We start from the raw sequence: 12,537 nt of genomic DNA, 5'->3' as shown, positions 1-12,537 counted from the left end.
CCTTGATGTCAAGGGCAGTCACTCTCACCTCACCTCTGATATTGAGCTCTTTTGTCCATGTTTGGACCAAGGCTGTAATGAGGTCTGGAGTTGAGTGGTCCTGGCAGAACCCAAACTCAGCATCGGTGAGCGAGTTATTGGTGAGTAAGTGCCGCTTGATAACACTGTCGACGACACCTTCCATCGCTTTGCTGATGATTGAAAGTAGGCTGATGGAGCGGTAATTGGCCGGATTTAATTTGTCCTGCTTTTTGTGGACAGGACATACCTGGACAATTTTCCACATTGTCGGGTAGATGCCAGTGTTGTAGCTGTACTGGAACAATTTGGCTCGAGGCACGGCTAGTTCTGGAGCACAAGTCTTCAGCACTATAGCCTTTACTGAATCCGGTGCACTCAGCCGTTTCTTGATAACACGTGGAATGAATCGAATTGGCTGAAGACTGGCTTCTGTGATGGTGGGAATATCGGGAGGAGGCAGAGATGGATCATCCACTCGGCACTACTGGCTGAAGATGGTTGCAAATGCTTCAGCCTTGTCTTTTGCACTCACGTGCTGGACTCCGCCATCATTGAGGACGGGTATGTTTACAGAGCCTCCTCCCCTCGTTAGTTGTTTAATTGTCCACCACTATTCACGACTGGACGTGGCAGGACTGCAGAGCTTTGATCTGATCCGTTGGTTGTGGACTCGCTTAGCTCTGTGTATAGCATGTTGCTTCCGCTGTTTAGCATGCATGTAGTCCTGTGTTGTAGCTTCACCAGGTTGGCACCTCATTTTTAGGTACGCCTGGTGTTGCTCCTGGCATGCTCTTCTACACTCCTCATTGAACCAGGATTGATCCCCTGATAATGGTAGAGTGAGGAATATGCGGGGCCATGAGGTTACAGATTGTGCTGGAATACAATTTTGCTGCTATTGATGGCCCACAGTGCCTCATGGATATCCAGTTTTGAGCTGCCACATCAGTTCTGAGTCTATCCCATTTAGCACAGTGATAATGCCACACAACACGTTAGATGGTGTCCTCAGTGCGAAGACGGGACTTCGTCTCCACGAGGACAGTGCGGTGGTCACTCCTACTAATACAGTCATGGACAGATGCATCTGCGACAGGTAGATTGGTGAGGACGAGGTCAAGTAGGTTTTTCCCTCGTGTTGGTTCGCTCACCACCTGCCGCAGGCTCAGTCTGGCAGCTAATACATTTATAACCTTATACATTTAAAACTTCAGTGAAAGCCCTCAGGATTAAACCCTACTTCAAACCTGGTATAAATACTCCCTGTCCTGGGATCTGTGCTGGTTTTATGCTGGATCAGCACAAGTATGGAGATCTCAACGTATATTACTGTAATAGCTGCATGTACCGTGAAATACAATAGCTAAAAGTGGCTATATCATACAGAATCATAGAATGATACAGCACATATGGAGGCCATTTGGCCCATTGTGCCTGTGCCTGCTCTTTTAAAGGAGCTATCCAATTAGTCCCATTCCCCTGCCCTTACCCCAAAGCCCTGCAAATTTTTCCCTTTCAAGTATTTATTCAATTCCCTTTTGAAAGTTATTATTGAGTCTGCTTCCACCAGCCTTTCCAGCATTGCATTCCAGATCATTACAACTCGCCGTTTAAAAAAATTCTCCTCATCTTGCCTCTGGTTCTTTTGGCAATTATTTTAAATCTGTATCCTCTGGTCACCAGTCCTTTTGCCACTAGAAACAGTTTCTCCTTATTTACTCTATCAAAGCCCTTCATGATTTTGAACACTCTATTAAATCTTCCCCTAACCTTCTCTGTTCTAAGGAGAACAACCCCAGCTTCTCTAGTCTCTCCACATAACTGAAGTCCCACATCCCTGGTACCATTCTAGTAAATCTCCACTGCACCCTTTCTAAGGCCTTAACATCCTTCCTAAGGTGTGGTGCTCAGAACTGACAATACTCCAGCTAGGGCTTAACCAGTGATTTATAAAGGTTTAGCATAACTTCCTTGCTTTTGTACTCTATGGGCTCAATTTTAAAATCAAATTGCGGGTGCGTTGGGGGCTGCGAAAATCCCGAGTGGGTTCGGAAGCCGGCTCCAGCCCGCCGATTTCCGGGGTTGCCACAGACGCACCCGTGTGCGCACGATTCACGAATCCGGAAGTCCCGCCGGCAATTAAAGTTGGCGGGACGATAGTTAAAGAACCAAATGTACCTCATTGAGGTACTTAAGGTACTTTATTTCTGAATAGTAGAAAGTTAAAACGATTTTCAACTTACCTGGGCGGCTTTCCCATGGCTTCCGATTCACGACTGGTGAAACCAGACATGAAAGGCCGGATAAGGCAAAAATAAATGAAATAAATTAAATAAAAAACCATTGCTCAAAGTTAAAAAAACAAAATAAACCTACCTTTTCACCCTGCTCCGATGTCCTTCTCCGCCCCCGATGTCTCCCTCTCCGATCTCCCCCTCCCCGATCTCCCCCACCACCCCCCCCCCACCCCGATCTTCAGCGCCCTCCACACTCTGTTCCAGTGCCGGATGATGTCTCTCTCTCTACCCCCCTCCGCGTTGCAGCTCCTGTCGGCAGCCAGCCTGTCAATCAGGCGCGAAACCCGGAAACAACTTTAATCAACTTCAATTACATCTCGATCGCGTTGGAAAAGTGAAGATTTTTTTTTAAATTTGGGTTCGTCACGCGCACCTTCACGCCCCCTCCCGCCAACCCGCCACCATTTCAAAATTGAGCCCAATGTCTCTCTTTATAAAGCCAACGATCCCATATGCTTTTTAAAAAAAAAACAGCCGTCTCTACTTGTCCAGCCACCTTCAAAGATTTGTGTACATGTACCTCCCAGTCTCTCTGTTCCTGCACCCTCTTTAAAACTGTACCATTTAGTTTATATTGCCTCTCCTCATTCTTCCTACCAAAATACACCACTTCACACTTCTCTGCGTTCAATTGCTTCTGCCATGTGTCTGCCCATTTCACCAGTCTGTTTATGTCCTCCTGAAGTCTGTTAATATCGTCCGCACTGTTTATTACATTTCTGAGTGTCGTGTCATCTGCAAATTATGAAATTATGTCCTGTACATCTAAGTCCAGGTCATTAATATTTATCAAATTGGAGCAGTGGCCCTATATGGCTATATAATGAAACCCTCGTTCTCCTTCATCACCGTAATCCTTTAATTTAAATAATTTTTTTCTCTCTCCTCTTCTTTAAGTTCCCCTGTAATATCTTTAAATTTGCAGGGTATGCAGGCATCATGTTTTGGGGCTCAACTTGCCGTCAGTTTTCCCTGCCTTGCCATGGATAAGAACACTACTTCTGATTTACACTTTGCCCCAACAGTCCGTGGGAGATCATGTGTGCATACTCATTACATTCTATACCATGTGGTAGTATTTTAATCCTTGGGAAGAAGCTTTTTTCAAATAAATATTTATCAAATACAACCCCAGTTAAATGTCATAACATCTACATAGCTATTTAAAAGACAATTTCAAGTACTGTAGATTAACCAGTGATTGAGAAAAGTTTCAGACACATCGTGGCTGTAGATTTCTAAAACAGATGAAGTATTGCAGAAGTCGCCATCATTATCATCGAAGTTACTGGTTACAATCTGCAAGCACTCCATGGACTAACAGCCCATCGAACTCACTGTCTAGGTTTACTTATGGAAGACAGTTACTTTGATGAGGAAAGAGTACCTGTCCTACAGGATGAATCATCATCTTTCGATGAGAAGAGGAGAAAACTGGAAAATGTAGAGTAACTTTGCCCTTTAATCTTTTCACCTGGCACCCACAACAGGAACTACTTTAAATAACAATAATGCTTGATTAGGCACAAGATGAAGTCTAGATGCAACTGTTAAATTATAAAACGAGTTAACTCATGAACTCTTTGTTCCTGACAGCTATAGTGTGTAGTTAGAATGATCGGTCAATGGACAACTGGAATAGCGTGAGTTCCCAGTTAGAACTAATTTGGAGTCCTCAGCACACCTAGAACCTCAGGTACTGGCAAGTTTGCTGAATTTTCAACTTTATTGGCTCTAGAATGTCTGACAAGATCATTGTAGTACATTTTCAGTCCCTAGCAAAGTTCCTGTGGTTTTCTAATAACGTAACAAATAAAAAAAACCTTTAGGCACATTTGTACAAGACTGCCATCTCAGGGACTGGAAAAGTACAATAGGGAGTTTCCATCCTCATTCACAGCCACTCGTACCAATCAGCCTCCAGATACCAGGCCTTTAAGGCTAGAGGACAAAGTTAAAGTTGAAATATAAGTATAGGTTTGTTGAAGAGCCTCTTACCACACAGGACACCTTACGAATACCATTTACAGCAACATACTGCGCTTTCATATTCTCTAAAGTCCGAGATTGATTTTCAACAGTTACTGTTTGAACAGGAATTTGATCGGTCTGCTCATCCAGCCTGTAAATAAAACCAAAAATCAATTCAGAATACTGTACTGAAACTCGACATGGCATCACAAACAATAACATCTAGGACTGACGCTTTTGTTTAGTAGGGCCTTTATGATTTCTTTTATGGTTTAGATAGATGGGAATTGAAAACATTGTTTATCATTTTCACTTTATGTATCCTGCTTTTACTTCAAGAAAAGAAAGCCTAAATAGAATAAGAATAGAGAATAAAGATAAAATGTCTGTTGCCCAAGCTACTGAACTTGGAAATATACTGCTGTTCCTTCATCGTTGCTGGGTCAAAGTCCTGGAACTCCCTACCTAACAGCAATGTGGAGAACCTTCACCACATGGACTGCAGCGGTTCAAGGGCAATTAGGGATGGGCAATAAATGCTGGCCTTGCCAGCGATGCCCACATCCCATTAATGAGTAAAAAAAAAATTCGGTTAAAGGTTGAATATTACAAGACATTGCAACCTAAAACATTTTGTTCTGGAGACAAAATGCTGCCAGAAATTATCTGAATTAAAAGGTTTTTTGCCCACAAAATCTGCAAAATATATGTCCTATAAACAATTTACATAATTGGAGGCTGTTGGTTATGGATGAACAAAAAGACTGAATGTTCTTTCCCATTGAAAGGGCATGTTGCCTTTAATTTAGATTTGCTTTTCTGAAAGTACTTCTCTTGAAGTAAAAGTAGGATACACAAATGTGTAAAAAGGGAGAACAGAGTATTCATTTACTCATTTTCAAACTTTTGGTTTATCCCGTAGATCCTATTGCAAACTGCTGTCTTTGAGAGCTACACAAAAATTATTTTGTTGGGAGTTGGAGCGGGAGTTATACGATCAAACCATGACTGAAGTGACATTCCTTTTCCTTCCTCACTCTTTAATTGTAGTTTACATATATTAAGGCTGGGTATTCTGCGGCGAGTGACTCACCTCCTGACTCCCCAAAGCCTTTCCACCATCTACAAGGCACAAGTCAGGAGTGTGATGGAATAATCTCCACTTGCCTGGATGAGTGCAGCTCCAACAACACTCAAGAAGCTCGACACCATCCAAGATAAAGCAGCCCGCTTGATTGGCACCCCATCCACCACCCTAAACATTCACTCCCTTCACCACCGGCGCACTGTGGCTGCAGTGTGCACCATCCACAGGATGCACTGCAGCAACTCGCCAAGGCTTCTTCGACAGCACCTCCCAAACCCGCGACCTCTATCACCTAGAAGGACAAGGGCAGCAGGCGCATGGGAACAACACCACCTGCACGTTCCCCTCCAAGTCACACACCATCCCGACTTGGAAATATATCGCCGTTCCTTCATTGTCGCTGGGTCAAAATCCTGGAACTCCCTTCCTAACAGCACTGTGGGAGAACCGTCACCACACAGACTGCAGCGGTTCAACAAGGCGGCTCACCACCACCTTCTCGAGGGCAATTAGGGATGGGCAATAAATGCCGGCCTTGCCAGCGACGCCCACATCCCGTGAACGAATAAAAAAAAAGATCAGTCACTTTAAAATTGAGGAAACTCACAGGGACTGTGGCTCTTTAAAAACTTTCTTCATATTATATGGATGTACATTATAGACTCATTTATTAAAATTTTAAAAACATTGTTATATCTACCACTTGAAACTAATGAAATACATTAAGGTAATCCAATTATAAAATGTGATTCGTGGGAGATTTTACAATAACACTACTGCCTGGTTATTCTGTTGTAAAGCAATGACAAGGTTAAGAATAAAAAATAATAATTTAAAAACAGGTACGAGAAATATCAGCATACTGCTCTCGTATACAACATTTTTAAACTTCACTGAATAATTTTATATATAATGTCATGAAGCACAACTGTGCTGGCAGAAAATTTACATGACAGAAAATGCCCCCCCCCCCCCCCGCCTTTTTTAAATTAAAAGGCAACATGACCTTTCGATGGGAAATAATATTCAGGCTTTTTGTTCATCTATAAATAACAGCCTCTGATTATGTAAATTGTTTATAGGACATATATTTTGCAGATTTTGTGGAAAAAAAACCTTTTGGTTTAGATAATTTCTGTCAGCACAAGAACAAAATGTTTTAGGTAGCAATGTCTTGTAATATTCAACCTCTGGCTGAATAGTTTGGGCAACAGACATTTTACCTTTATTCTCGATTCTTATTCTATTTAGGCTTGTTTTTCAGAAAGTACTAAGTAAAAGTAGGATACAGATATCAGAGAAAGTGGAATGAGAAGAAAGTGAAACTACTTTGAGGTTGCAAGTTACAAAAGCTTTTGTGTAAAATTACAAGTGCAACAACTGTAAATCTCCCTTTTACCATCTAATTTTTTACAGCAAACATATTTCTGTGATTAAATAGATTATTTTGATAAGATACACCATGAAGATAAATATTTAACAGATAATCAGTCAAATGTTACAGTATTACAACTCCATTTTAGATTAAACCAGTTACTCTTCCAAGGTGTGGCTCATAAGAACATAAGAAATAGGAGCAGGAGTAGGCCAATCGGCCCTTCGAGCCTGCTCCGCCATTCAATAAGATCATGGCTGATCTGATCCTAACCTCAAATCTAAATTCATGTCCAATTTCCTGCCCGCTCCCCGTAACCCCTAATTCCCTTTACTTCTAGGGAACTGTCTATTTCTGCTTTAAATTTATTCAATGATGTAGCTTCCACAGCTTCCTGGGGCAGCAAATTCCACAGACCTACTACCCTCTGAGTGAAGAAGTTTCTCCTCATCTCAGTTTTGAAAGAGCAGCCCCTTATTCTAAGATTATGCCCCCTAGTTCTAGTTTCACCCATCCCTGGGAACATCCTCACCGCATCCACCCGATCAAGCCCCTTCACAATCTTATATGTTTCAATAAGATCGCCTCTCATTCTTCTGAACTCCAATGAGTAGAGTCCCAATCTACTCAACCTCTCCTCATATGTCCGCCCCCTTATCCCCGGGATTAACCGAGTGAACCTTCTTTGTACTGCCTCGAGAGCAAGTATGTATTTTCTTAAGTATGGACACCAAAACTGTATGCAGTATTCCAGGTGCGGTCTCACCAATACCTTATATAACTGCAGCAATACCTCCCTGTTTTTATATTCTATCCCCCTAGCAATAAACGCCAACATTCCGTTGGCCTTCTTGATCACCTGCTGCACCTGCATACTAACTTTTTGATTTTCTTGCACTAGGACCCCCAGATCCCTTTGTACTGCAGTACTTTCCAGTTTCTTGCCATTAATATAATAACTTGCTCTCTGATTTTTCCTGCCAAAGTGCATAACCTCACATTTTCCAATATTGTATTGCATCTGCCAAATCTCCGCCCACTCACCCAGCCTGTCTAAATGAATTGATATAGATTGAGTTCTTACCTCATACTGCTGTAGCTGGTAAATGCTCCAGCATGCCATGCTCAGAGCCATGCTCAGACATTGTTCCTTGCTCTCTCCGCCTCCAAACTTTGTCTCTTTAAGCACTAAATCCTTGCCCTCCCTGTGTCTGATATTACTTTAGTTCATTATTGTTCCTCTCCATCCACGGTTGCATTAAGATTTGATTTGCTGTACAATTGTACTTCATCTACCCTGGTTGATATATCTGTTTTCCTCAAGAATAACTGGTCAGGAATTCATCTGGAGCTACAAGGCTCTTGTGACTTTATTTAATTATTGTTCTTCAGCAAGCTCCCAAATTTACTTATTTTTCTTCAGGGGAATTCCATGCTACAGCTGAAGGAGCTGGGATGGATCATTAAATATTAGGTGAGGGTGTTCTCAAAGTTGGGGGCATTCATGAGGTGTGGTGGAGTGCTACAGGTCATACGGTGCAAAATTGTTAGAGCAATCAAAAGTTACGCTGGGTAAGTTTGTATTCTTTCAGATCTGTTGAATTTTGTGTGTTTATTATGTTGCAATTTTTATTTTAGCGGTATATAGGGCATGGGTGAGGAATGGTTATTGCAGCTGTATACCACAGATTTTTTGTTGTTGTTGCAAGGTGATTGGATTAGTCACAAAAATGATACCAGAACTGGTTCTAGAGTTTGAATGGTCGCTGGTCATACAGTTATGGGATCCAATTGATTTATGTTTTAGAGATCTGATTGGTTGAGCAGCCACTATAACATTACAGCATTACACACTGACACAGAGATAAGATATCTAAATTTTTGAGCTTAGTACAAAACATGCAGGATTTGAATGTCAAGCCTGGCATTGATATAGTTCAAGTATTACCTTTTACCAGTATCCAAGCACAATTCGTCCTCAGTTTCTTCATTGATGTAAATTGACGATAGTGGTAGCTGTGTCAAGATTCGACCTTTTTCTTCTTTGTCTATGTGCCCCTTCAATAGTACTGTCAGCATTTCATCATCATAAAAACCAACGTCCAAAAAACTGAACTGACTAAAAGAAAGCAAATAATCCGACTTTTCAGAACTGAAAAACCCAGCTATATCATTCCCTAAGCCCTAGTCTGTACTGCCTGCGTTAGTCTTAGTCTTTCAACTACTACAGCTTTCCTCAGTGTTATAAAGTAGAAATGGAGAAGACTGTGGAAACACAGAACTCTATTTACAGTATACTCAGAAGAAATATTTAAAACCCATTTGGTAATATTCTATTCAAGGGAATGTAGACAAGCAACAAACTGAATTCAATCTTAGGCTGTGAGGTTAATTTATGTCTAACTGAAGAATGGTGCTAACATGCTGTGTATTGAGGTGACGTCGCACACAAGACTTTTGTCATGCAAAAAATTCTTGAATTTTATAGGCTATTTTAAAGTGCATTTTGCATTGATATTTAATGTAGAAGGTCGATCCATAACAACACTGGCAGATAATCAAGAAGTCAGATAATGGATGGGCCACTGTATTAAAGAAAAAACTTGCATTTATATAACACCTTTCACATGCCCCAAAGTCCCAGAGTCAATTAAGTACTTTTGAAGTGTAGTCACTGTTGTAATGTAGGCAACTGCCAATTTTCACACAGCAAAGCTCTGCAAACAACAATGAGACAGATAACCAGATAATCTGTTTTTTTTAAATTATGTTGGTTGAGAGATAAATTTTGGCCAGGACACCGGCAGAACTTCCCTGCTCTTTTTCAAATAGTGCTATGGGATCTTTCACATTCATCTGAGCTGGCAGGTGGGACCTTGATTTAACATGTCATCTCAAAGACAGCATTTCCAACAGTGCGGTACTCCCTCAGTACTGCAATGAAGTGTCAGTCTAGTTTAACGCCCTTCTGATTCAGAGGCAAGATGCTACCACTGAGTCATGGTTGACAGTGTTAAAGGAAGCATCAGTGGCATGTGTCTGGTTGACAGACTGTTCTAAGCTTTAGAGATTACAGGGATAGAGCTGGGGAATGCCTGGCACAGTGGATATGACAGGTTTACACACTAACATTCCTGGATTTAAATGGAACAGTTGCTTTGATAGCTCATTTGGTCAGCATGTACATCACTTAGATGCCTCATGCAGTGTTCCTTGCCTGCAATCAAGGAGGTTTGGGTGCATTCAGGAAGAATGTTTTAGGAGATTGTGGAAATCTTCTAGGACAAGGACAAGTCACAGTCTAAACCAAGAGGGTTGGCAAATTTTTACTGATTTGGGTTGGCTTATACACTAAAAGGAAGAATGGAGAAAAACTAGAAGGGAAAGAAACAAAAATAGTGATAATAAACTAAAAAAAATCAGACAAAAGCATTGAAAACAAAAGGAAAAAAGCAAAGAGAAACAAAAATAAAGACAAAAGGACAATGTATAGGAATAAACAGAAAAATAGTATGAGAAGAAATCAGACAAAAGAAAATATTTGAAGACTGATTTAAAATAATTAGGAAGAGTAAACATGATCTGCACCAACTGGTTTCAGATGAATTAGAATTAATTAAGCTTGTTCAAAGCCAACACTAATTAAAAAGTGTAAGCTGACAATAGTTATCTTCACTTGTTTATCATTACTTGCATGACTGCATGTTGTTATGGATCTAGTATCAAACCTATATAGCAACACAAAATAGACTCAAAACAATCAACAAACATTTCTTCTGGCTAGAGAGTCTTGAACTAAGGGGCATAGTCGCAGGATAAGGGGTCGGTCATTCAAGACTGAGATGAGGAGGAATTTCTTTATGGAGAGGGTTGTGAATCTTTGGAATTCTCTACCCCAGAGGGCTGTGGATGCTGAGTCACTGAATGTATTCAAGGCTGAGATGGATAGGTTTTTGGACTCTAGGGGAATCAAGGGACATGGGGATCGTTGAGGTCGAAGATCAGCCATGGTCTGATTGAATGGTGGAGCAGGCTCGAGGGGTTGTATGGCCTATTCCTGCTCCTATTTCTTATGTTCTTACAGCTGATAATTCAGTCAGGCAGATTGCATTTATTCAGGTTAGATTTCAATTTGAAGGATGTTTAGATCTTAAAAAAACACTCAAGACCAAGATTTGAAAATATCTTTAAATGCTAGTTTGCTTTTGTATTGTAAAGGAAACACATTTTTAATGTTACTTTTATAAATTCTAAAATCCCAGGTTTACAAAAACATGTACACAGGCACAGTGTAACAGAAAAAGTACTACTTGTACTGGATTAGACCTTTTAAAAGTACAGTATTATATTCTAACCACGTTATGACTTGTGGGTGACCATGCATATTCTAGTTTGATTTGAAATGCCCATCAATAAAGAGCTCCCAGGGTTTCTTCTGTCTTGATGCTCAGTTCAAGATTACAATGGCCTGTGGAATTCAGTTCTATCAAATCCCGTTAACCTAACTGATTTGCCAAAAAGTGTTATACTTATCTGGAATCTCTACGGTTGAAGGGAATAGATTAAAATCCTATGTTTATATTGGTCCATTTGACAGATATAGATTTTTAATGTACCAGCAGACTTGATTTGTATGTACAACAAAACTATATGAAAAAACAAAAGATTGCTAGTTTTTATTTCAAAAAGAAAAATAAACAAACTCCTCTTTAGCTACATTTACATTACAACAACCCTGTATGAGTATACAAATCGATTTGCACTGGCAGTTATACTCATGCACCTGTTCAGTTCACATGTAGACAGACAATGAATTTTTCTTTACCTCAGTAAACTAAGTGAAGTTCCATATTCAGTGATGCTGTAAACCTCCCAACAAATAGTTTGTGTCCAAAGACAAGAGGTTTTACTTCAATTCAACATCAGAGTAAATAAAACTGCACCATTTCTTTGTAATTAAAATGTCAGACCACATCCATGTTAGTTTTTTTTTAAACTGAGTAACCTAAATGGATCTTACAGTATATGCAAGTAATTATACGGTGGAAAAAACAAATTTAAAATATTTCATGGTATTTTGGCATTTACTTGCATTGTGCTTCTTTCATGCGCTATGTGGATTCCACAGTGTACAATCAATAGCCTCAGTACACATAGGAGCAGGAGTAGGTCATTTAGCCCCTTAAGCCTGTTCCACCATTCAATGAGATCATGGCTGCTCTGTGACCTAACTCCATATATGCGCCGTAGCCCATTTCCCTTAATACCTTTGGTTAACAAAAATCTATCAATCTCAGATTTAAAATTGATAACTGAGCTAGTATCAACTGCCATTTGCGGAAAAGAGTTCCAAACTTCTACTGCCTTCTGCATGTAGACTTGTTTCCTAACTTCACTCCTGAAAGTCCTGGCTCTAATTTTTAGGCTATGTCCCCTAGTCCTAGACTCCCCAACCAGCAGAAATAGTTTCTCTCTATCTATCCCATCAGTTCCCCATAATATCTTGAAAATTCCCATCAAATCATCTCTTAATCTTCTAAATTCCAGGAAATACAACCCTTGTTTGTGTAATCTCTCCTCATAATTTAAACCTTGGAGTCCAGGTATCATTCTTGTAATCTACGCTGCACTGCCTCCAAGGCCAATATATCCTTCCTAAGGTGCAGTGCCCAGAACGGAACATAGTACTCCAGGTGTGGTCTAACCAGGGCTTTGTATATCCGTAGCATAACTTCTACCCCCTTGTATCCTAGTCCTCTAGATATAAAGGCCAGCATTCCATTAGC

At 40.5% G+C, this 12,537-nt stretch overlaps 1 protein-coding gene across 3 annotated transcripts in view; it reads right to left on the bottom strand.

The window, feature by feature from the left end:
• The window catches only part of anapc4 (anaphase promoting complex subunit 4), a 95,680-nt gene that overhangs the window by 2,943 nt on the left and 80,200 nt on the right, over positions 1 to 12,537 (bottom strand). For 2 of the 3 annotated variants that reach the window (XM_067989108.1, XM_067989118.1), the window contains exons 27-28: positions 8,700 to 8,870; positions 4,317 to 4,440 (exon numbers count right to left, since the gene is read on the bottom strand). In XM_067989108.1, coding sequence (XP_067845209.1) covers positions 4,317 to 4,440; positions 8,700 to 8,870 — 295 coding nt within the window. The remainder of the gene's footprint in view (positions 1 to 4,316; positions 4,441 to 8,699; positions 8,871 to 12,537) is intronic. The other variant, XM_067989127.1, reaches the window with a different exon arrangement.

This window comes from Heptranchias perlo, chromosome 1, assembly GCF_035084215.1.
Source record: "Heptranchias perlo isolate sHepPer1 chromosome 1, sHepPer1.hap1, whole genome shotgun sequence".
Taxonomy (NCBI): domain Eukaryota; kingdom Metazoa; phylum Chordata; class Chondrichthyes; order Hexanchiformes; family Hexanchidae; genus Heptranchias; species Heptranchias perlo.
This window is presented reverse-complemented; position numbering and strand designations above follow the sequence as displayed.